This window comes from Balaenoptera musculus, chromosome 6, assembly GCF_009873245.2.
Source record: "Balaenoptera musculus isolate JJ_BM4_2016_0621 chromosome 6, mBalMus1.pri.v3, whole genome shotgun sequence".
Lineage (NCBI taxonomy): Eukaryota > Metazoa > Chordata > Mammalia > Artiodactyla > Balaenopteridae > Balaenoptera > Balaenoptera musculus.
Window position 1 is genome coordinate 35,592,012 of NC_045790.1, and position 24,757 is coordinate 35,616,768.

Sequence of the window (24,757 nt, forward strand, 5' to 3'; positions counted from 1 at the left end):
GCACGGGACTCCTCCTTGCCCTTGAGCTATTCATCCTCACTTGGGCAATTTACACCCTAAATGAAGCCTGTTCCCAGCCCTTGGCCTCTGCTTTTCTCTCTTGTCTGTCTCTTTCAGAAATCTTATTCATGCTGTGCGGTTCAATACATCTAAAGGCTGATGAGTCCCAAATCTACATCTTCTGCATTGCCCTGAATCCTCAGTTTCAGTCCTACATGTCCAACCATCTGCTGAACATCTGGGCTTGGGGTTTCACAGTCACTTCAAATTGCCTATGTATCTACAGTCAAAGTTAGCATCTTCCCTCTTAGATCCCGCCCTCTCCAGGGTTCCCTATCTGTTAGTGACACCATCACTGTCAGAGTCACACAAACTCAAAAACTAGAGAAATCCTAGTTTCTTTTTCTTTCTATATTCTATTTAGTCACCAAATCTTGTCAATTTTCCTACATAGTGTATCTCACACCTCACCTCCCCCTCTACTCCTGCTGTCCCTCTCTACTGGCCAGAACCTCATCTCTAGACTATTAGAAAAGCTCCTCTGCCTCTGTGCTTTCTTGCTCCAATATGGTGCCCAGGTTTTCTCCTACCATCTCTCAATGGCCCAACCTCTTTTCCCTGACTCTCAATGATGTTTTTTTCCCTTCATCTGCCAGGGTTCTGCATTAGACTCCTTTTCACCCATTACCCTTTCACCTACTAGAATCTCATCTATTGCTCTCACCTGTGACTATCGCCCCTAATTCCTGATCTTTCTTCAAACATTCCTAACTCCCTGGAGAACATCTTCCACTGGACGTCTTACTCCTCCAACTCAACACTTTAACTCCAACTGAACTCATTGTCCCCACCAAACCTGGTTCACTTGCCCTGCCCTTTTCTGTTCTTGGTATCACCATTTCCAAAAGCATGAAACTTTGGAGCCACATTTGGGTTCCTTCCTTTCCCACTGCTGTTAATTCCTGTTTACCTTTGAAATCTTATATCCCTTCCTTTCTGTCCCACTCTAAAACTCATTGCAGACTTTTACTATTCTTCATCTGGGTTACTGTAAGTCCTCAAACTGTCTAGGTCCCAAAATACTCTACTCACTGCCACCAGACTAATCTTCATAAAGAATCAGGGAATTCCCTGGCAGTCCAGTGGTTAGGACTCTGCATTTCCACTGGAAGGGGCCCAGGTTTGATCCCTGGTTGGGGAACTAAGATCCCACATGCCTCGGCACGGCCAAAAAAAAAGAAAAAAAAACACACACACACTGATGCCCTCAGTGTGGCTTCCCACCACCTGACAAATGAAGTCCCAATATCTAGGCCTGGCACGAAGAAGTCAGCCCTACCTTTCCAGTCATCTCGCACTCCTCTATCTTCATAGATCCTGGGCTCCATAACTGGATGACTTCCTCTTCTCCCAGCAGATCCTAAGCCTTCCTGGTGTTAAACCTAGTTTTCAAGCCTGGTTCAATTCTACCTCCTTCAGGAAGGCTCTTAATCCTCTAGCCAGAAGTCAAACTCACCCCAAAGATCTCCCACAGACTTTGTAGTAGAACAGCAAGTTAATTGTGTCTTAAATTTTAGATTGTAAGCTCTGGGAAGTCAGTAAATAGTCTCATTCTTCTCTGTTTCTTCATGGTACCTGTTACATTAATAAGTTCTCAATAAAGTATATTAAACCAATGGTCTCCTTTTTTTATTCGGCTGCATTGCATGGCTTGCAGAATGTGGGATCTTAGTTCCCCAACCAGGGATTGAACCCAGGCCCTTGGCAGTGAAAGCACAGAGTTGTAACCACTGGACTGCCAGGGAATTCCCGACCAATGGTCTCCTTGAAGAGCAGAGTGGGGCAAAGTCCTCAGGTAAAATCAGGCCATTATTTGCCTTCCCACACCATTCCACCTCACTCAGATCATCGTGACCTTCATCCCCACATTCTTCTGCCTTCTTAGGGTCTCATATCCAATTTGTCAGTGAAGGCTTCAACAAGATTTTAAATTTCATTATGATGCTTCATGTTTAAAAATCCTTTAAAAATAAGGTAATTAAGCCTGGGTATTGGTCTTATTTGTCCAATTTTCGATTGATCTCTTGCATCCAGTTTCATGCTGCCTTTCCAGTAGTACATTCAAGAATATTCATTCCTTCAGCTAATACTAATTCAGTATCTACTAAGGCTCAGATTTTGGCAACAGAACATACAGGACCAACAGATTCTGGATAAGAGTGGTCAAAGTGGGAGAGGAGATAAGAAAGGGGAAGCTTCCTTTGGAAGTGGACAGTTGGGGTCAGATCTTAAATGACACAGTGGATGAGATTTAAAGAAAAGAAGGGGAAGAACACTGTAGATAGTTGAGTTCACAAAGTGATTGAGTCTAGAAGTGTTGATGGTCAGTGACTGACTCTTGGTGAAAGCTGGCAGTTAAGTAACAGGAAAGGAGAAATATGAGCAAATTAGTTAGAAAAATAAGGAGAGCAGGTAGAAAAGAAACAGAAAGAGCTAGTCATTTCAAGAAGTGAATGGTCAAAAGCATTAAGGGCTGCTGTGTGGACAAAAAGGTTAAGAATTTATAAATCAGCCCTGGATTTGGTCAGGAAAGGGTCATTGATGATTTCTGAATAAGTTTCAGTGAGGTAATGAGGACAGAAGTAAAAATGCAATGGTTCAAGGAGGGAGACAAATGGTTAAGAAATAAAATCTGAAAAATCGACAGCCAGATGGTAAAGGTTACCCATTAAAAGACAGGCAGGAAAGAGGGAAAAAAAAAAAAAAAAGACACGCAGGAAATAGGTTAGCAACAGATATGAGCATGTAGATCATGAAAAGTTTTTTTCCTAACACATGGAAGAACTGAGCTATTCAAAACCAGGAAGAAGTATTCCATAAAGAGGGAGGGCACAAGGATAGTTTGCAATGCTGGTTTACAGAAAATCTCTCTTTATTATAAAGAACAATGACTGATTTCTTGGATTAAAATAAAGTATGCTTCACCAATACTCTTTACTCATGTTGCTCAAATCCAGAATTTCAAAGCTGTTACCGTTAGAGATGAGAAGAAGCCCATGTTTGTACCCACCTCTGCCATCTGGTCAGCTCTGATCTAAACTAAGATCAAGGAGACCTGGTGGGCATGATGAGAAGGCCCATCTCCAGAACAGTCTGCCAAGAACACAAAGGCCTGTGACTCTAGCTGTGTGACAGACCACACGCATGTGATGTCTTACAAACTCCTGTAGCTCTGAAGTCTTATTAGTGACTTCTAAAACATGCCCAGCACACCGCCTCTCCTGGGCTGGGAACTGAGGTACAATAAGCAAAGTGGAAGAGACTCCAGTGTATGCAAAAAAACTCACCACAGAAACAAGTATAGTTATTAGGAACATGTGCAGAAACATTCTGACATGCAGGGCACCTCCAACCACTCTGGCCATCTGTCAAGAAAAATGAGAGGAAATCAAAATAATTTCCTTACAAAAGCACATGTAATTTAAGAATTTTTAAATCTATGGAAAGCCATAATATTGAAGCAGTAGTAGTAATTTCCATGTTAAGGATATCAGACATTTAAGAAACAAATTCACAATACTGAATTCTTTGCTTAAATATTGCATTTAGGCTTATATTTATAAGGACCTCAGATATCGCGAATACAGTGGGTATCCATTTCATTCCATTTTTTAAAATTGACATATAATTAACATATAACATTGTGTAAGTTTAAGGTGCACATGTTGATTTGATACATTTATATATTACAATATGATTATTACCATAGTCTTAGTTAACACCTCCATCACTTCATAAAATTAACATTTCATTTTGTGGGACAGTGTTCTATTATTTTTAGTATCAAAGTAAACATCTGAATCTTGGTTTGAAAAAAAAAGTAGGATAAAATACTTGAGTACATGCAGGAAAACTCAAATGTCTTAAATTAGAAGAGCCAAAGTTCAGAAAGCATATTTTTAATAACATTTGCATTATCCCTAAATACTAGTGTACTTTGGGAAAAGCCCACAAAATACTAGGGAGAAGATCTGTTAAAGGCAAAGCAACTTCAAAATCCTAAGGGTAAATTAAACATCGTTTTCTATAAATTTTCTAAAGCAAACTATACAAGAAATGTTTTCTAATGAATAAGCTACAAGGATGTATAGTACAACAGGAAATATAGCTAATATTTTATAATAACTATAAATGGAATATAACCTTTAAAAATGGTGAATCACTATGTTGTACACCCGAAACTGACATAATATTGTACATCAACTATACCCCAATTAAAAAAAAATCGTTCTTTATAGTTGCTACTTGGATAAAAGCTACCATTTTCAGTAAAAGTGACTGATTTTGTTGTACCCTAAGTATATTTTAATTTGTTATGCTTAGCTGGTTTAAGATTTATAGCTTAATAATGGTCATCCAAAATATGTGATCAGGGCAACATACTCTCCCTGCAGATAAAACACTCAAGAGGAATTAAGTAGTATTTTTAAAGCTAAGTTTAAAACCTGAACATATCAAATGGGTGAGAATAACTACTCAGAAAAGAGAAATGACTGACCTGCTTGAGACGCTGGAGACCTTGCCCATTTCTTTATGCAGTTCAAATGAAACACATGGTAACAGCTCTGACAACTCCACACTGGGGCTGTGACACGAACCAATTCACAGCACACCATGCACTCATATTTTTCTGCGGTTAGCTGTTCAATTAAAGAACCTGTTTAAAAAACAAAACAGATAAACTCAAACACAGAAAAACATTCCTTAGTCAACCAAGGATCAGCAAGGCATTTGAGAGGAGAATTCAAATGTAGAGATTTTAAGGGATGTCTGATTCTGAGCAAGGTGACTGTTCAGAGTCTGAGGCCAGGAAGGGGCAGGAATATGCTGAGGTAGAGCACTTAGGAAGCAGACATTCAGGTAGGGATTCCCACAGTTGAGGAAACATTCCCAAGAAACTGCCCAGGATCCTAGCAGAATAGCCAAACGCCCCTCGTAACACATGGCTTGAGCATTCACAGGAGAAACATGCTATAGCACCTTGCCTTGCCCTCTCAATCTGGAAGGCTCTGCATCTACCACATTCATGGATTCAGGTTAGGGAGGGGCTCATGAAGCCACAGTGGTCAGGTGCAAGAAACCTAAGCCTAGACAGGTTCCAGCAACCCATGGTGGAGAGATGGTTCTAGTAGATGCCCTCAAAGTCTTTAGTTATTCACTCAAGAAAGACAGGCTTGACTCCTACCACAAGCCCCATGGTAGGATTGCTAGACTGAGGGAGACACAGTCTCTGGCTCCAGAAGCTCAGCATCTATGAGAGAGACCAGCGTATAACATCCTAAGAATCCTCCCAGATTTATTCTTCAATACCTTCACCCACTTCCAGACTTTTCCTTCAAATACGATCTCAGCAAAATCTTTCTAAATCCCAAGTGTACCCAGACCTGAGAGTATGTGTGTGTGTATGTTTTTCTTTTTTGAATCCATATTTTTAGCATTTATTTCACAATACTATTTTATTTGTTATCAGGTGCAAGTAAGTTATAAGAATAAGACAACTAACCTTAAATACATCATGCCAAGTGTTGTGCTAAAGCACTTTACACGTATTTAATTCTCTTAACAAGGATATAATAGAGATACCATTTTATAGATGAAGAAACTGAGGCTCAAAGTAGTTAAAGCACTTACCTAAGATCATATAACCAGAAATTTAAAAATCAAAATTCAAACTCATTGCCATCTGACTCAAAAGCTCACATTTTAGTCATTCCATAATATTAGCTCCCTAAGATTACTTTCTGTTTGTACAGTTCAAAGTCAAAAGAAATACACAACATCAAGACTGTAAGCTCTGGGAGGCAGGACCAAGGCCTCGTCTGCCTTGCTCACTGTAGTATATCCAATGCCTGGCATATACCAAACGCTCAGTAATATTTATTGAATGAATGGATGAAAGAATAAATGAGTATCATCTAGTCTGCTCCATAACCTCTCTCCTTTGAAAGTTTTAGGCTTTAGTAAAGTTTCTGGGATAGCTCTTTCCCTCTGGAGAAAGCCTGGAATAAAGATACTGTGAGTGACTGATTAAAGGGAAATCTAGCTGCTTTAGATACAGATGAACACATAATAAAATTGAATTCTATTATAAAAGCCGAGGAATCAGACTTAGATTCTTTCTTAAAAGGTAGGATACCCTACCCTGCATAAGTTAACATTTCTGAATAACAGAGTCAATTATATTTCCTACCAGTTACCATGCTACATGTGGAAGATTCTGGAGTGGTAAGTTAGGTAAGAGAGAGCTCATTAGAGAGTGAGATTAAGTTTGAGCCATCTATGTATGAGGCTGATTGGGGCAGAGGAATAGTCTGTGAGAATTACACTTGTGGTGAATTTTATAGAAAATGCCTATTGACCATTCCAGAATAGGACTGAGTTAGAATTAAAGGACACAGAAAGGTAAGTGAAGAACGGAACACACCTGAGAACACCAGAATTTTTACCCTGAAGACTGTCTTTTTATTTTACTGTTTCTCTTATTCATTAGCTTATTGCTTGTTAACTATTGTGATGTTTCTAAGTCCAGTCACAGTGAAATTTGACCACTAGGATGCACATACATTTAGTTATGTGGTGACAGTTGTCAACTTTGAACAGCCTACAAATTACTGCTTTTACAAAGCTGTCAACTTTGAATAGCCTACAAATTGCAGCCTTTCCGAAGGCTGTCTCTTTCATCCCATGTTCAGTATGTCTGCAAACCCTGCTGGCTCTACCTTCAAAATATATCCAGAATCCAACCTCTGCAGCTAACACTCTGGTCTAAGCCACTATCCACTCACCTGGATTATTACAATGGCCTCCTAACTAGTCTTCCTACTTCAGTCTATTCTCACCACAGCAGCCAGAGGGAGCCCGTCAAAATGCAAATTATTAATAGATGATACACTCCTCTGCTCAGAACTTGCCAATGGTTCCTACATCACATGCCTGTAAAAGCCAAAGTCCTTACAATGGCCTTCATTGCCTCCCGGTCCTCATCTGTGATTCCTCTTTCCCTAGGCCACCACTCTGAGACGACACTGACTCCTTCCCAGCCCTAAACTAGGAGGCAGATTCCTGGGGGAAGGTCTTTACAACTTGCTATTCCCTCTGCCTAGAATACTGTCCCCCAGACATTTGCACAGCTCAGTCCCTCACCCGCTTCAGGTGTTTACTCAAAATGTGGTCTTCTCAATAAGGCAGTCTCTGGCCACACTTTAAAAACTGGAACCCCCCCCCAAAAAAAACAAAAAAAATACTACTTAATTTTTAAAAAAAAAATAACCCACTCCCTCAGCATTCCCTATCTCTTATCTTTCTTCACACCACTTAAGTCTATCTATCATATATTTTACTTATTTTACCTTGTTTATTTCCTAACTCTACACATAGAAGGTACTCAATAATACCTGTTGTATGAATGAATGAAAATAATAAATAAAATAATAGTAAAAGGTTCTAGAAACATACTAGAAAGAGAAACAGTATAATTCTTTCACCAACATTTCAGTTTTATCTAAGCGTGTAACATATGTAAAACACGGTACTATTCTGGAATAGTTCTCTGCTAGTGAATTATCACATTTCAGGTGCAAGACTCTTGTCCATGCTGGATGCAGCCCTATCCTGACCACTGGCTCTTCTTCAATCCTAGGCCCTCTCCCACTAGGGCTTCTCCATCATTCCCCAGTCATGACTGTATCTTCTCTATACTTTTACTTTGATAGTATGTCAGTAAAGAGAGTGACAACCCACTTAAATAACCAGAAGAACAGAGACCTGTCTGGAGAATGGACTACAAACTTTTCAGATACACCAATAAATAACTGTCTCTAAAAAAACAAAACAAAACCTAAAACAATCCTGATTTGAAAAATCCAAGTGTAAAAAGACATTTTTGAGGCAAACAGGGAAATTCAACTGTGGACCAGGTATTAGATGATTTCAAGGAATTATCGCTAATTTTGTTAAGCACAATAATGGCACTGTGATTATATAAGAAAACGGCCATATTTTTTAAATAGATGTAACCTAAAAGTATATGAAGGTGAAATAACCTGATATCTGGAATTTACTTTAAAATATATCAGCAAAAGAAAAGGGAGGAGGTAGAGATTGTTTAAATATTAATGCATATCTATTTATGGCATATTATATATTAATTTAAAATAAGGTTTACAAAGATCTCTTAATGAGTGGAAAAATATTACATTATAATAAGCAAAAAAGAATAAAGATTATTTTTATTATATGATTTCAACTATGTAAAACTGAGCACTGAAAAATTCTTTAAGGAAACAGAATAAAAGGTTAAAGCTGATGGTGGGAATAAAGGTAAATTAACCTATCAACTTTAGTAAGCTACCTTATTTAAGGTAAGGCAGCTGTTTTTAAAAAGCTAATACAACGTAAGCATGATCAACATGTTCAAGATGGTCTTGCTGAGTCTGAAGCATATGTCAGACATCACTTTTATTTATGTGAGTCTAAGGCCTATGGCAGAGCTTAGGGGCTGGAGGTAAAGGTTTAGAAATCAGGACAGCCCAGAGGCAGTGGTTTGAAAGTACAGAACTGGTTGTAATCTCCCAATGAAGCCTTATCAAGTAAGAAGAGAGGGCTGAGATAAAGCCCTAGGAAACACCAACATTTAGGAAAGAGGTGGAGGAAGAGAAGCGTGAAGGACATAAACAAGAACAGTCAAGGAGAACAAGGAGGACCAGAAGTGTGTGGTATCAAAGGAGTCAAGGAAGTTACATTTCAGAAAAGACTCCTTTGTGTCCAACTCAAAGGGAAGTCCAGGATAATAGTAAGGACTGAGTCATTCGTGACCTTACCAGTAGCTCTGAGTCAAGTGGTGATGATGCCAGAGGACTGAGACATGAGTCAGAATAGGGAAAAGGACACAGAGTAGATGACTCTTGATGAGACTGAATGGAAGGAAAGAAACACTCCTGGGAGGTCCCGTATGGGGGAAGTTTTTCTTTTAGAGGGCAGGACAGACTCAGGAAGAGCTTCAGGTTGAGAACTTGTAGTAGTAGATGTGGAAAGGTTGATGAAAGGAAATAAAAGAGATCTCAGAATGAAAGAAAAGGAGTAACAGGCACAGATGTCTCTGAGTTTGCTTAGAGAAAGCAAAAAGTTGAGAAAATTATGCCCTTTCTCAGTGATGACCTCCCCTTTCTCAGTGAAGTAGGAGGCAAGGAGGCCCACTAAGGTTGAGAGATCAATGTTAGGAAGGTTTGAATAAGTGTGGAAAAGGTTTGTAGTAGTCTTAGATGAAAATGGGAGGGACAGCTGCCCAAGGTCATATAAGGGGAAAAGGGCAGTGCTGAAAGCCAGCTGAGTTGGAGACCACTATTCAAAAGTATTTACTGGGAACCGACCATGTACCAGACACTCTTTAGACACTAAGGATATACAGTGAACAAAACAGACAGAAATCTTCTGCCCTTATGAAGTTTACTATCTCGTGGTGGAAGGTAGCCAATAAACAAATAAATAATGAAAATAAGTAGTATCATCAAATAGTGATAAGTGCTATGGAAAAAAATAAGCCAGGAAAAGAGGTTAGTGAGGGTCGGCAGTGGGGGAAGTATTATAGTTTTAAACAGGGTGATCAGGAAGGCTTTCCTCAGAGGGCGAATGAATTTGCAGCAGTGCCAAATCTATACTGTTATACGATTTTCTGAAATGGCATTCTGTTATCCAGATAGGGTAGAAAAGCTAGACTGCAGCATCCATCCAGGGCTGGGATCCTGCCAAATGTCTTGGCAGAAGGATAATACTTCAAATGACCTTCAATAAGGCCTAGCCTGAAGAGGGGATGAAGAAGGATGGAGACTGAACTGATAATGGGTGGAAGAGACTGGGAGAGCCAAAAGGACAGGAGGTTATGGTCAGAAAGCAGAACATAGGACTTCAGGATTTCAGAGACGGGGCATCCCCAGGGTCATTTCCTTGGTAGTGGGTGCGGAGGTGGAATGGATATGAAGGTCACTGCAGGTGACAAGATCAAAGAACCTGAGGATGATATAACCCACATGATCACTGAAGTCACCCAGAACAACAGCAGGATTTATGGTAAATCAGTAGTTCTCAAACTTGAATGTGCATGAGAATCACCTGGAGACTTGTTAAAAGAAGAGACTGCTGGGCCCCACACCCAGAATTTCTGTTGACTAACTCTGATGTGAGGCCCAAGAATGTGCATTTCTAACAAGTTCCCAGTTGTTGCCGACAGCTGCTGATCTGGGACTATACCTTGAGAATCACTGGGGCAGAAAAAAGATACAGGCTAGATGCATTAATAAATGAGGCTGGGGCTGGGAGATTTGGAGGCTAATAGATGACATAGGTAAGGAGACATGGAAGGGGATGGAGAGAAGAGGTCATGCAGCATTAGCTTCAAAGGAGCAGGGATTCTGATACAAAGGTAGAAGAATAATAGTTTAGAAATGACACTGGGGAAGGAGTGTGCTCTCCCCATCTTCCAGAAACTAAGGTAAGTGGGATAAGGGAAAACAGCAGGCTCTGAGAGGCTGTAAAGGAAGTGGTGACCCGAGAGAAGGCCATAGGTCAATTAAGAGCAGGAGCAGAGCCAAAACAAATTAAGGATATAGGGGGTTTTGTTACTGCAGAATGAGGGATCCAGGCAGTCTGGGAGGACTGGGCAGTGTTAGATTCTCTCAGTACAGAGTGAGAGCAAGCAAAGCCCACTCTCAAACAGCCACGGACACTTATATTTGGGGTAAGCCTCTCTTTCTATTCCAATCAAGCTTTCATCTCCACTACTCCACTAAAACTGCTCTTAGCAAGACCAGTAACCTTGAGGAAACTTGCTCAAGCTTCTTAGATAGCCTCACCCACCAGAGGACAGAAAGCAGAAACTAGAAGAACTACAATCCTGCAGCCTGTGGAACAAAAACCACATTCACAGAAAGACAGACAAGATGAAAAGGCAGAGGGCTATGTACCAGATGAAGGAACAAGATAAAACCCCAGAAAAACAACTAAATGAAGTGGAGATAGGCAACCTTCCAGAAAAAGAATTCAGAATAATGATAGTGAAGATGATCCAGGACCTTGGAAAAAGAATGGAGGCAAAGATCAAGAAGATGCAAGAATGTTTAACAAAGACCTAGAAGAATTAAAGAACAAACAAACAGAGATGAACAATACAATAACTGAAATGAAAAATACACTAGAAGGAATCAACAGCGGAATAACTGAGGCAGAAAATGGATAAGTGCCCTGGAAGTCAGAATGGTGGAATTCACTGCTGCTGAACAGAATAAAGAAAAAAGAATGAAAAGAAATGAAGACAGCGTAAGAGACCTCAGGGACAACATTAAATGAAACAACATTCACATTATAGGGGTCCCAGAAGGAGAAGAGAGACAGAAAGGACCCGAAAAAATATTTGAAGAGACAACAGTCGAAAACTTCCCTAACATGGGAAAGGAAAGAGCTACCCAAGTCCAGGAAGCGCAGAGAGCCCCATACAGGATAAACCCAAGGAGAAACACGCCGAGACGCATAGTAATCAAATTGGCAAAAATTAAAGACAAAGAAAAATTATTGAAAGCAGCAAGGGAAAAACGACAAATAACATACAAGGGAACTCCCATAAGGTTAACAGCTGATTTCTCAGCAGAAACTTACAGGTCAGAAGGGAGTGGCATGACATACTTAAAGTGATGAAACGGAAGAACCTACAACCAACATTACTCTACCCAGCAAGGATCTCATTCAGATTTGATGGAGAAATTAAAACCTTTACAGACAAGCAAAAGCTAAGAGAATTCAGCACCACCAAACCACGTTTACAACAAATGCTAAAGGAACTTCTGTAAGTGGGAAACACAAGAGAAGAAAAGCACCTACAAAAACAAACCCCAAACAATTAAGAAAAAGGTCATAGGAACATACATATCTATAATTACCTTAAACGTGAATGGATTAAATGATCCAACCAAAAGACACAGGCTTGCTGAATAGATACAAAAACAAGACCCATATATATGCTGTCCACAAGAGACCCACTTCAGAGCTAGGGACACATACGGACTGAAAGTGAGGAGATGGAAAATGATATTGCATGCAAATGGAAATCAAAAGAAAGCTGGAGTAGCAATACTCATATCAGATAAAGTAGACTTTAAAATAAAGAATGTTACAAGAGACAAGGAAGGACACTACATAATGATCAAGGAATCAATCCAAGAAGAAGGTATCACAATTATAAATATATATGCAGCCAACACAGGAGCACCTCAATACATAAGGCAACTGCAAACAGCTATAAAAGAGGAAGCGGCAGTAACACAATAATAGTGGGGAACTTTAACACCTCACTTACACCAATGGACAAGTCATCCAAACAGAAAACAAATAAGGAAACACAAGCTTTAAATGACACAATAGACCAGATAGATTTAATTGATATTTATAGGACATTCCATCTGAAAACAGCAGATTACACTTTCTTCTCAAGTGACCACGGCACATTCTCCAGGATAGATCACATCTTGGGTCACAAATCAAGCCACAGTAAATTTAAGAAAATTGAAATCATATCAAGCATCTTTTCTGACCACAATGCTATGAGATTAGAAATGAATTACAGGGAAAAAACCGTAAAAAACACAAACAAATGGAGGCTAAACAATACACTACTAAATAACCAAGAGATCACTGAAGAAATCAGAGGAAATCAAAAAGTACCTAGAGACAAATGACAATGAAAACATGATGATCCAAAACCTATGGGATGCAGCAAAAGCAGTTCTAAGAGGGAAGTTTATAGCAATACAATCCTACCTCAAGAAACAAGAAAAATCTCAAATAAGCAATCTAACCTTAAACCTAAAGGAACTAGAGAAAGAAGAACAAACAAAACCCAAAGTTAGCAGAAGGAAAGAAATCATAAAGATCAGAGCAGAAATAAATGAAAGAGAAACAAAGAAAACAATAGTAAAGATCAATAAAACTAAAAGCTGGTTCTTTGAGAAAATAAACAAAATTGATAAACCATTAGCCAGACTCATCAAGAAAAAGAGGGCAAGGACTCAAATCAATAGAATTAGAAATGAAAAAGGAGAAGTTACAACAGACACCGCAGAAATACAAAGCACCCTAAGAGACTACTACAAGCAACTCTATGCCAGTAACATGGACAACCTGGAAGAAATGGACAAATTCTTAGAAAGGTATAACCTTCTAAGACTGAACCAGGAAGAAACAGAAAACGGGAACAGACCAATCACAAGTAATGAAATTGAAACTGTGATTAAAAATCTTCCAACAAACAAAAGTCCAGGACCAGATGGCTTCACAGGTGAATTCTATCAAACATTTAGAGAAGAGCTAACACCCATCCTTCTCAAACTCTTCCAAAAAATTGCAGAGGAAGGAACACTCCCAAACTCATTCTACGAGGTGTCCATCACCCTGATACCAAAACCAGACAAAGATACTACAAAAAAAGAAAATTACAGACCAATATCACTGATGAATATAGATGCAAAAATCCTCAACAAAATACTAGCAAACAGAATCCAACAACACATTAAAAGGATCATACACCATGATCAAGTGGGATTTATCCCAGGGATGCAAGGATTCTTCAATATACGCAAATCAGTCAGTGTGATATACCATATTAACAAACTGAAGAATAAAAACCATATGATCATCTCAATAGATGCAGAAAAAGCTTTTGACAAAATTCAACACGCATTTATGATAAAAACTCTCCAGAAAGTGGGCATAGAGGGAACCTACCTCAACATAATAAAGGCCATATACGACAAACCCACAGCAAACATCATTCTCAATGGTGAAAAACTAAAAGCATTTCCTCTAAGATCAGGAACAAGACAAGGATGTCCACTCTCACCACTATTATTCAACATAGTTTTGGAAGTCCTAGCCACGGTAATCAGAGAAGAAAAAGAAATAAAAGGAATACAAGCTGGAAAAGAATAAGTAAAGCTGTCACTGTTTGCAGATGACATGATGCTATACATAGAGAATCCTAAAGATGCCACCAGAAAACTACTAGAGCTAATCAATGAATTTGGTAAAGTAGCAGGATACAAAATTAATGCACAGAACTCTCTTGCATTCCTATACACTAATGATGAAAAATCTGAAAGAGAAATTAAAGAAACACTCCCATTTACCATTGTAACAAAAAGAATAAAATACCTAGGAATAAACTTACCTAGGGAGACAAAAGACCTGTATGCAGAAAACTATAAGACATTAATGAAAGAAATTAACGATGATACAAACAGATGGAGAGAGATACCATGTTCTTGGATTGGAAGAAACAATATTGTGAAAATGACTATACTACTCAAAGCAATCTACAGATTCAGTGCAATCCCTATCAAATTACCAATGGCATTTTTTACAGAACTAGAACAAAAAATCTTAAAATTTGTATGGAGACACAGAAGACCCCGAATAGCCAAAGCAGTCTTGAGGGAAAAAAACCGAGCTGGAGGAATCAGACTCCCTGACTTCAGACTATACTGCAAAGCTACAGTAATCAAGACAATATGGTACTGGCACAAAAACAGAAATATAGATCAATGGAACAGGATAGAAAGCCCAGAGATAAACCCACACACCTATGGTCAACTAATCTATGACAAAGGAGACAAGGATATACAATGGAGAAAAGACAGTTTCTTCAATAAGTGGTGCTGGGAAAACTGGAGAGCTACATGTAAAAGAATGAAATTAGAACACTCCCTATCACCATACACAAAAATAAACTCAAAATGGATTAGAAACTTAAATGTAAGACCGGATACTATAAAACTCTTAGAGGAAAACATAGGAAGAACACTCTTTGACATAAACCACAGCAAGATCTTTTTTGATCCACTTCCTAGAGTAATGGAAATAAAAACAAAAATAAACAAACGGGACCTAATGAAACTTAAAAGCTTTTGCAAAGCAAAGGAAACTACAAACAGGACAAACAGACAACTCTCAGAATGGGAGAAAATACTTGCAAACGAATCAACAGACAAAGGATTAATCTCCAAAATATATAAACAGCTCATGCAGCTCAATATTAAGAAAACAAACAACCCAATCCAAAATTGGACAGAAGACCTAAACAGACATTTCTCCAAAGAAGACATACAGATGGCCAAGAGGCACATGAAAAGCTGCTCAACACCTCTAATTATTAGAGAAATGCAAGTCAAAACTACAATGAGGTATCACCTCACACCAGCTAGAATGGGCATCATCAGAAAATCTGCAAACAACAAATGCTGGAGAGGGTGTGGAGAAAAGGGAACCCCCTTGCACTGTTGGTGGGAACGTAAATTGAAACAGCCACTATGGGGAACAGCATGAAGGTTCCTTAAAAAACTAAAAATAGAACTACCATATGACCCAGCAATCCCACTACTGGGCATATACCCAGAGAAAACCATAATTCAAAAAGACACATGCAACCCAATGTTCACTGCAGCACTATTTACAATAACCAGGTAATGGAAGCAACCTAAATGCCCATCGACAAACGAATGGATGAAGAAGATGTGGTACATATATACAATGGAATATTACTCAGCCATAAAAAGGAACGAAATTGGGTCATTTGTAGAGACGTGAATGAATCTAGAGACTGTCATACAGAGTGAAATAAGTCAGAAAGAGAAAAACAAATATCGTATATTAACACATATATGTGGAACCTAGAAAAACGGTACAGATGAACCGGTTTGCAGGGCAGAAATTGAGACACAGATGTAGGGAACAAACGTATGGACACCAAGTGGGGAAAGCGGCGAGGTGGGGGGGTGGTGGTGGTGCAATGAATTGGGAGATTGGGATTGACATATATACACTAATACGTATAAAATCGATAACTAATAAGAACCTGCTGTATAAAAAATAAATAAAATAAAATTCAAAAAAAAAAAAAGACCAGTAGCCTTCACATTGCCAAATCCAACAGTCAATGTGCAGTTATCCTTCTGTACTGATCAACAGCATTTAGCACAATTATCAGTCCCTCCTCCTTGAATTTCTTTACTTGGTGTTTAGAACATTTCACATCCTAGTTGTTTAATCTTTCTCCGTTTCCTTTATTGGATGCTCATTTTCCAGCCAAGCCTAGGTAGGCTCCATCCTCACTCTTATTTTGTCTAACTACACTCACAACTTAGGTGACCTCCTCTAGTCCACTAAACACCATCTCTACACTGACAATGCCCCAATTTAAACCTCTAGTCCAGATCTCTTCCGTGAATTTTATATCCAACTCTCTACTTAACATATCCATATGGTAGTCTAGTAGACAACTCAAATCTAATAAATTTAACCAAATTCTTTATCTTTCCTGAAGAAGGAGGAGACAAAGCAAAACATAACACAAAAACACGTTTTCCAACAAGGAAAGGCTAAGGAATTGTCACAGATTGGAGGAGAATAAGGACACATGCTGATTAAATGCAATGTGGTATCCTGGATTGGACCCTGGAGCAGAAAAAGGGTATTAGTGGGAAAACTGGTGAAATCCAACTAAAGTCCGGGGGAATTCCCTGGCGGTCCAGTGGTTAGGACTCTGCGCTTTCACTGCCAAGGGCACGAGTTCAATCCCTGGTCAAAAAACTAAGATCCCACAAGCCTCGCTGGAAGCCTCGCAGCGTGGCCAAAAAAAAAAAAAAAAAAAAAGTCTGAGGTTTAGTCAGTACCATGGTACCAGTGTTAATTTCTTAGTTTTGACAAAGATGTTAACATTACAGGGAGCTGGGTGAAGGGTGTATGGGAATTCTCTGTTCCATCTTTGCAAACTTTCTATAAATCTAAAATTATTCCAAAGTGAAAAGTTTAAAAAACGAACACTGTTTTCCCCTCCCATGCGCTACCACTGCACTGTGCGGCAGTTCTCGCCTTCCGCGTTGCTCAGGGACAACACCCTGGCTGCATCCTGGACTCCTCTCATGCTCCCGCATCCAACATCCAGTCTATCTGCAAATTCTGTCAGCTTTACCTCCCAAATACACCCAGAGTCTAACCAATTCTTACCTCTTCCACCACTGATACCTTCATCCAAGTCTCCATCAAGTACCTGAATTACCACAACAGCCTCCTAACTCATCCCTTGCTTCCTTAGGGCCCATTCCTCACACAGCTGACTGAGTGATCATTTTAGAATGCTTGTAAGATCATGCCATCCCGTCTCCAAAAACCTCCCAGCTGCTTCTCATCTTCTTACTCAGAACCAAATCTAAGAGTCTCACGTGACCCAGCCCCTGTGATTCCTCTGACCTCCCCTACTGCCCACCTCTTCATTGCTTACAACGCCCCCCTCCCACCCCAATCTACACTTGCTTCTCTCTCTGCCTGAAATGCCCTTCTCCAGGGAGCCACGTGGTGCACTTCTGCACTTCCTTCTGGTCTATGTTCAAATGTCTCCTTATCAAAGAGACCAACCTATGTAAACTGGCGCCCCTGTTACCCTGTCCTCTTAAACTGCTTTATGGGACCTCCCTGGTGCCGCAGTGGTTAAGAATCCACCTGCCAATGCAAGGGATACGGATTCGAGCCCTGGTCCGGGAAGATCCCACATGCCGTGGAGCAACTAAGCCCCTGTGCGCCACAACTACTGAGCCTGCACTCTAGAGCTCATGAGCCACAACTACTGAGCCCGTGTGCCACAACTACTGAAGCCCACGCGCCTAGAGCCCGCTCTCCACAAGAGAAGCCACCGCAATGAGAAGCCTGCACACCGCAACAAAGAGTAGTCCCCGCTCGCCACAACTAGAGAAAGTCCACACGCAGCAATGAAGACCCAATGCAGCCAAAAATAAATTTTTTAAAAACCCTGCTTTATATTTTAGCTCTTATCATCACCTGACATATTAAATATTTAAGTGCTTTCTACCTGTCTTCCCTACCAGAACGTAAATCTCATTAGTGCTGTATTCCCAGTACCTAGAACAGTGCTTGGCACATGGCATCTACTCAATAAATATGAATAAAGAGGTCTCAAGAAAATGTTGGGATGTGAAGCCAGAGAGATTTGTTAGGCAGAACTCTAAGATGGCCTCCAAGATTCCCAGCTCCTTGTGCGCATGCCCTGGATAATCTCCCCTCAAGTATGGGTGGACTTGATCTAATCAAGTGAGCCCTTTTAAAAGAGTCTAGTGATCAGAGACAGAAGTCAGAGAGATGTAAAGAATCTGTAGCAGATTCTTTCCTGTAGGCTCTGAAGAAGCAAACTACCATGCTGTGAAGAGGGCCATGTGGTAAGGAATTGCGGGTGGCCCCTGAGAGCTGAGAGTGATCCCCAGCCAGCAAGAAAATGGGGACCTCAATCCTACACCCATTAGGAACTAAATCCTCTGAACAACCAGTGAGCATCAAGAAGGACCCCACACATCAGATGAGACTGCATCCCTGGCCAGATTTCAGTCCTGTGAGACCCTGAGTAGAAAGCTCAGCTAACCTGTACCCAGACACCTGACCCACAGAAACCATGACACAGTAAAGCTGTGTTCTCTTAAGCCACTACATTTGTGGTAATTTGTTATGAATCAATAGGAAACTATTAACCAGCCTTGAGAATTCAAGAACAACTCTGGTATAACATTGCCTTTGTTCACACACAAGTCGAGATCCCAAGAAGGACTGCCTGGTGAAGCAAATGAGAACTAGAACTATAGGCCTGTGTAAAAACAGGCCTGGGCAGGTGGTGGCTCCCTGTGTTAGGCTGTATGTCACATTAAACTGGAGGGAGACCAGAATGGTGAAGGTCCATGACAAAAAGCTGGCGGAATGAAGCTATTTAGCCTGGATAAAATATATACTCAGGGTAAAATGAGAAGTGTCTTCCAATACTGCAAAGAGCTGATGTGCAATGAGTGGGAAGGAAGCTGTGAGGAGAGAGACTAGTTGCTGTGTAGTTCCAGAGGACAGAATTTGAACTAGGAGACAGGAAATATTTACAGGAAAGAAGTTTTCAGTTTAATGTAAGAAAGAACTTTCCAACAGTCAGAGCTGAGTACCTACTGTGTTCTAAGAGCTGTGTTAGGCAATAGAGATACTGAAAGGAAAAATATGGTCTCTGCTTTCAAGGAGCATATAAACTAGTGGAGGGCACTGACACATAAACAAATGATGGTTTCCAGTGGTAAGTGCTATAAAGAAGCATGTGTATGTAAGGGAAGGACATATCACAGAGCTGGAAAAGATTAATGCCATCTGTGGAGGTGACAAAAGGTTTTCTGGACATGTGACTAAACTATAGCTTTTGAAGAATGAGTAAGAATTCACCAGTGAGCTGAGTAGTAGACAGTGTAGACAGAAGGAGCCACATATGCAACAGCACGGAAAGATGACAGTATAGAGTCCAGGGAGTAAAATGTGGTGGAGACTGAGGCAGCAGAAGATGAGGCTGTTGGGTAAGGCAGAAGGCAGAATCTGTAGGTGACGAGAAAAAGTGAACAGAATTAAGCAGGGGATACGTGCTTCAATACGTGTTTTAGAAAGATCACTTTCTGAGGCTGACGTAAGAGGTGAACTCAAAGAGAAAAACTGGAGATGGCAAGATTAGTTAGGAACTGTTGCAGATAAGCAGACAAGAGATGATGCAGGCTGGAACCAGGAGAGGCAGTGGAGATGTTACCACCCCCTACTTGTGCTTTCAGAATTCAAAACAAATCTTGTAACCAAACATCTATACCACCCATACCTGCAATTTTTAAATTTCTTATTTGTTAAGAAAAACGTTCCTTACCTGTATTTGCTTATGATATATAAAAACTAAGTAAGTGGTTACCTATTGGGGAGGGAAGCAGGTGGTGGCAGGACCGAAGGAGATGATGAACAAGGACAGAAAGAGACTTTTACTATGTACCTTTTTATATTTTCTGGTTTCTAAATTGTATGAATATATTACCTATTCAGAAATTTTTTTAAAAAAAGAGAGAGAGAGAAAACATTTCCACCCATTCAGGTAGGTTTACCTGTATGTGTTTCCACATTCTTTAGCATGTGGTTCTGTTTGCCTCGGGGGAAAGATGCTACCTGAGGATCCTGCCTCCTTACAGCACATTTCTCTGGGTCAACCCTTCTCGAAGACTTGCTGGCAACTGCCAAGTTCCCATTGTCACAGGCAGATTTTGCTGGTCTTTCATTGAGATTTTCCTTTGGAACGGAGGCCACGTTGCTTCTGGATCCTGCGTTTGTTTGCCGTTGGCCCTCCTGTTTCGGTGGATTCCTGCCTGGTCGTGGCCTGGCCCCCTCCACTTCCCAGGGAGGCCTCTTCTGTGGGTATCTTCTCTGCTCGCTGCGCCTGGCCCCATACCCATCCGCTACTCCTTTTCTAGAGGATGCATCTGAAGAATCAGGGTGGATAACCCCCACAGGTTTGGTGTTTTCAGGTCCCGCCTCCTCAGGTTTGGGAGTCATTCTGTGACCCCACTCACTTTTGAGTTTCCCCTTGACTTTTGGTCCTCTACCATAGTTGTATACAAATTGGGTTGCCTTTTTGGGTTTTGCTCCCCTGGGATCTGCACCGACAATTTCCTTCTCACTCTCAGAAGGGCTGTGCTCTCTGAGGTCTGTCCCACTCTCTGACTTGGTCACACTTTCTAAGCCAGCTGCATCTGAGGTCTGGTCAGTGAGACCCTGTGCTCTCTTGACTCTGATATGCTGCTTTTCACTCCTCAATTTCTGCCAAGGTTGATTTGGAAGGCCATGGCTCTTGAGTGATTTATTAGTAGCATAGGATTGGAAAGAAGTCTGTTGACTCTTAGGCTTGCTTCCTGAAGGATAACTGCGATGAACAGCAGAGATGTCATCATAAGGGACTTGCCTGGAAAGGTGACAGGGAGGTGGTGAACTATAATTTCTTCTACCAATTTTATTAGAATCTAGTCTCCTTTGACTCCCACAGTTTAGACCAGAATTTTTTCTCTCCTGAGGAATGAACTCAGCAGCGTCCGTATTGAATTTAAAAGTACCTAGGACATAAGAAACAGACATGCAAGTAAAGAAATTAATTGGTCACTCATGAAGCCCGAAGACTGTAAGCCATATCTAAAAGTTACTTTCCTAGGGACTTTGTATAAAACAGTCTCTATACAAGGTCTATGTTTCCTGTGAAGGTGGTAGGTTCAAGGTGCTTGTGGAAGACTGATCATCTCATATCCAGCAGCCTCACCAACAGATACTGCTGAATTGCTAAGTAAAACTGCTCACCTGGGCTATCGGGTATTATTTATAAACGCGTTTATGTTTAGCGACAAATGTAAGGTCAGCAAACAGTTCAGGGGTGAGACATCAATCAGCAGGTTCATTGTGGTCTTTCAAAACTCTAAGGTAGCATTAAGTAAACAGGCTTTGGAGTCAGCCAAAATCAGTTTAAAGTCTGGCCCTCCAACTTATAGTATGAGCTTAGGGATACCACCTGATTGCTTTTAGCCTTAGTTTCCTCATACATGACAAAAGTTGATAATACTATTCCAAAGGGTCATTGTGGAATTTAAGTAAGACTTCACACAGACAGTACTTAGCAGGATGAGTACATCTCATCTCTTCCCCCCAGGAATATATTTTAGGTTTTCCATATATAATCTCTGTAATATGGTTCAGAATTCCAGAGTCTCAAAAATTAAGCATATGTCCCTTCAACCTACTCATTTTTTCCCCTAACATGCTTCTTTATAGTCAACTCAGTCCCTGAAGTCCAAAGATGAAATGATTTGCCTAAGGATACAAAACCAGTTAGTAGCAAAGTCAGAACTATGTGTAGCATACAGAATATTCTATGAATCAACAGGGCCTGGAATTTGCGTTTAAATCCCTGCCCATCACTTGTGTCTTTATGCAAATTACTTAATCTCAATAATGGAATAGTAAGAATCCCTACTTCAGAGAGTTGCTATGAAGATTAAAGCAAGGTTAGTAACATGCATAAAGTGGTTAAAATAGTGCTTTATTATTGTCGTTAGGACTACAAACTACCTGAAACACAGACTTGACCATAGATGGGTGCAGTGCACAGCCTGCCGGTTTCAGGTTTAATAATAAGCCCTAACATTTATTAGGTACTTAACATGGGTCAGGCACTATTCTAAGCACTTTGCATATGTTAACTCATTTAATCCTTACATTCCTGATGAGAAAACTGAGACACTGTAGAGAGTAAGTAACTTGCCCAAGGCCACAGAGGTATTCCAAAGCAGATTCAGGATCCCACCCCAGGCTATGTGACCCTAGAGATCACACTCTTATACTACACTCTAATGTGAGAGGTTAGGCGGCCCCGTATCACAGAAACATATACTTAAGAATTGAGCGAGATCATAAAGGTCACAGGGTAACCTCTCTCTCAATCCAGGATTTGTCCTTAAAGCTTTCAATGGGCAGAATTCTGGGGGTGGGGTGGAGGGCTTTACAAAACGGCAAGAGGATTAGACAAATTCAGAAGGTGGCAGAGAAGGTGTTCCAGAAATATAAGAGATAACTTAAAGGGAGAAATGGGTAGATTAGACCAAGTGGGTATTGTGTAGTTTTCTTCTGCTTGAAGAAGCAAGGCTGTAAGAGGGGCAGAAAAACGTCAGTAAACTTGTCCAGAATAGCCTGGTAAAGGATGGGAAGAGGGTGTTTTCATGTTAAGCAGCAAAGAGTTGATGTAACTTGAGAATCTAGACAGGGCAGCACCTATTCATATAAAGTATGTGTTCCACCAGACATGAGGCAGTGGGCAAAGCCCTCCAAAAGATCCTTGAGAGACATGAGGAAGGGGAAAAGGGCACAGGAAACTGAACGCAAAGATCTGAGACACCTTTATTTTTTCACTATTTTGAGCAGCTGGAAGTTAATAAATAGGCTGTATCCCCAAGGCTTGGTTATAGTACAAGTGGTACCCAAGATAAGATAAGATCAAGATAACATAAGGTAAGATCCAAGATAATACCATGGTAGGTGACCAACAGGTGGGTGGAGCAGAGTAAGGGAAAATCCAACTGTAGATTACAGGGTCCAGAGACAAAGTTGGCACTGGAGAGTCTGCCCATGGGCAGAAAGATACCCCTTGGACTGGGCTGGTGTTCCAGGACAATAGCAGGTAAGAGAATTAAACCTTGACTGGGGATGGAGGTGTGGGTTAGAGATGATGCTGAAATAAAAACATGGAATAGGAACTAAGGCAAAAACAAACTAAGGCACAGGAGACAGACTGGGGAGGTCTTTGGACTAGGAGACTTTGCCTCAGTAGGTGGGGCAGAGGTTGTAACCTGGGGCACAACACCATAGCCCCAAACTATGACTCACAACTAGCCCCACTCAATTCTGCTTCAAACATTGAACGGTGTAGAAATGGGCCAGAAGTGAGCCTAAGGATAGGAAGACCAACGGATCCGATTTAGAGGATCTGGGGAAAAAATGGGTGGGAGAAGAACAAAATACCAGCCTAACAAGGTCCCTACACTCCAAGATGAATTAATACCTAAATCAGGACTAGGGTACACCAATGCAGTGTGTTATCCAACTTTTTTGACCAAGACCCACAGTAGTAAATACATTTTACCTGCCACCAAGTACACAAATACATATATACTCTTCTCGGTGCCCCAACAGCTGGTAGGTAGCAGAACGAAGACTCAAATTCATGACTGTTCACAAACCTCATGCTGCAAACTGCTGCCCTGTTTTTCAGAAAGAGTGGGTCATGAAATCAAATCATGCAGTGGGTTGGGACAAGTATTTTTTAAAACGAAATATGTAGTAGAGTGTATTGCATATAGTAAGGAAAACCACTGCTTCCTTAAATTTTTGGTTCGCTTTTATATTTATGTCTGTGTGCACTGAGGTCACCATGTAAAATATTCCTTTTCGGTCACTGTCCAAAGAGTTGGGAAAACAAAGATCTAAGGTACCCTGAAGGAAGTGTTAATGGATGTTTTATTAACAGCCAAATGAGGCTGTCTCTGCACACAAAGGCAACTCCGGGAGAGGAAGTAAGCTAACAATTGTGTAACAGGTACAGCAGCGGCGGGAACTTTCACAGTAATTGACTTATTTACTCCCAATTCACAGATGAGGAAAACGAGACTTCACACTGCGAGTTCGTGGCAGGCTGACACCGGAAACCACGGGTGCTCGGCTCGCGCACGCGCCGCTGCCCCAGGACGCACGAATACATCTTAAGCGCAGCGAGCAAACCCGCCGCGCGTCGAGAGCCCGAAACCGTCACGGGCGGTGACCCGGCCAACGCCCGCCTGTCGGATATCACTGCCCTAGGAAGGCCGGGATGAGCCCTGGAGAGAGCGGGACACCCACATCGACTCAGCGGGACAAACCCATTTTCCTTAGAAACCAGGTGCCGGGCTTCACCACGCAGTCAAGGATGGTTAAGATCTCCGTTCGCACGACGCGCGTAGCTTGGCCCTTCCGAGCCACTATCTCCAACCCTAGTACGCGCCACTCTCGCGATACGAATGGCCGGTGCCCTAGGACTCGTCACTGACTCAATTTCCGCTCCCCGAGAGGGGCCCAGTCCCGCGCGGGCCACGACAGTACCTGAGACAGGAGGCGCCTCCGCCATCCCGTGCCGCAACACCTAAAGCGAGCCCTGCAGCCCAGCGAGCGCTGTCACCCGGTCACGTGCCTTGGACTTCCGGCGCCGCGAGAATATTCGCTTCTGCGCGCCCGGTAGACGGCCACGGAGTTT

General features: G+C 41.1%; 1 protein-coding gene across 1 annotated transcript in view; it reads right to left on the reverse strand.

Annotated features, from left to right (window-relative positions):
* The window catches only part of NFX1 (nuclear transcription factor, X-box binding 1), a 78,093-nt gene extending 53,336 nt beyond the window's left edge, over positions 1-24,757 (reverse strand). Inside the window, exons 1-4 of the mRNA XM_036854136.1 lie at positions 24,607-24,757; positions 20,046-21,044; positions 4,559-4,717; positions 3,348-3,425 (exon numbers count right to left, since the gene is read on the reverse strand). Of these exons, the coding sequence (XP_036710031.1) occupies positions 3,348-3,425; positions 4,559-4,717; positions 20,046-21,044; positions 24,607-24,631 (1,261 nt within the window). The 5' untranslated portion in view covers positions 24,632-24,757. The remainder of the gene's footprint in view (positions 1-3,347; positions 3,426-4,558; positions 4,718-20,045; positions 21,045-24,606) is intronic.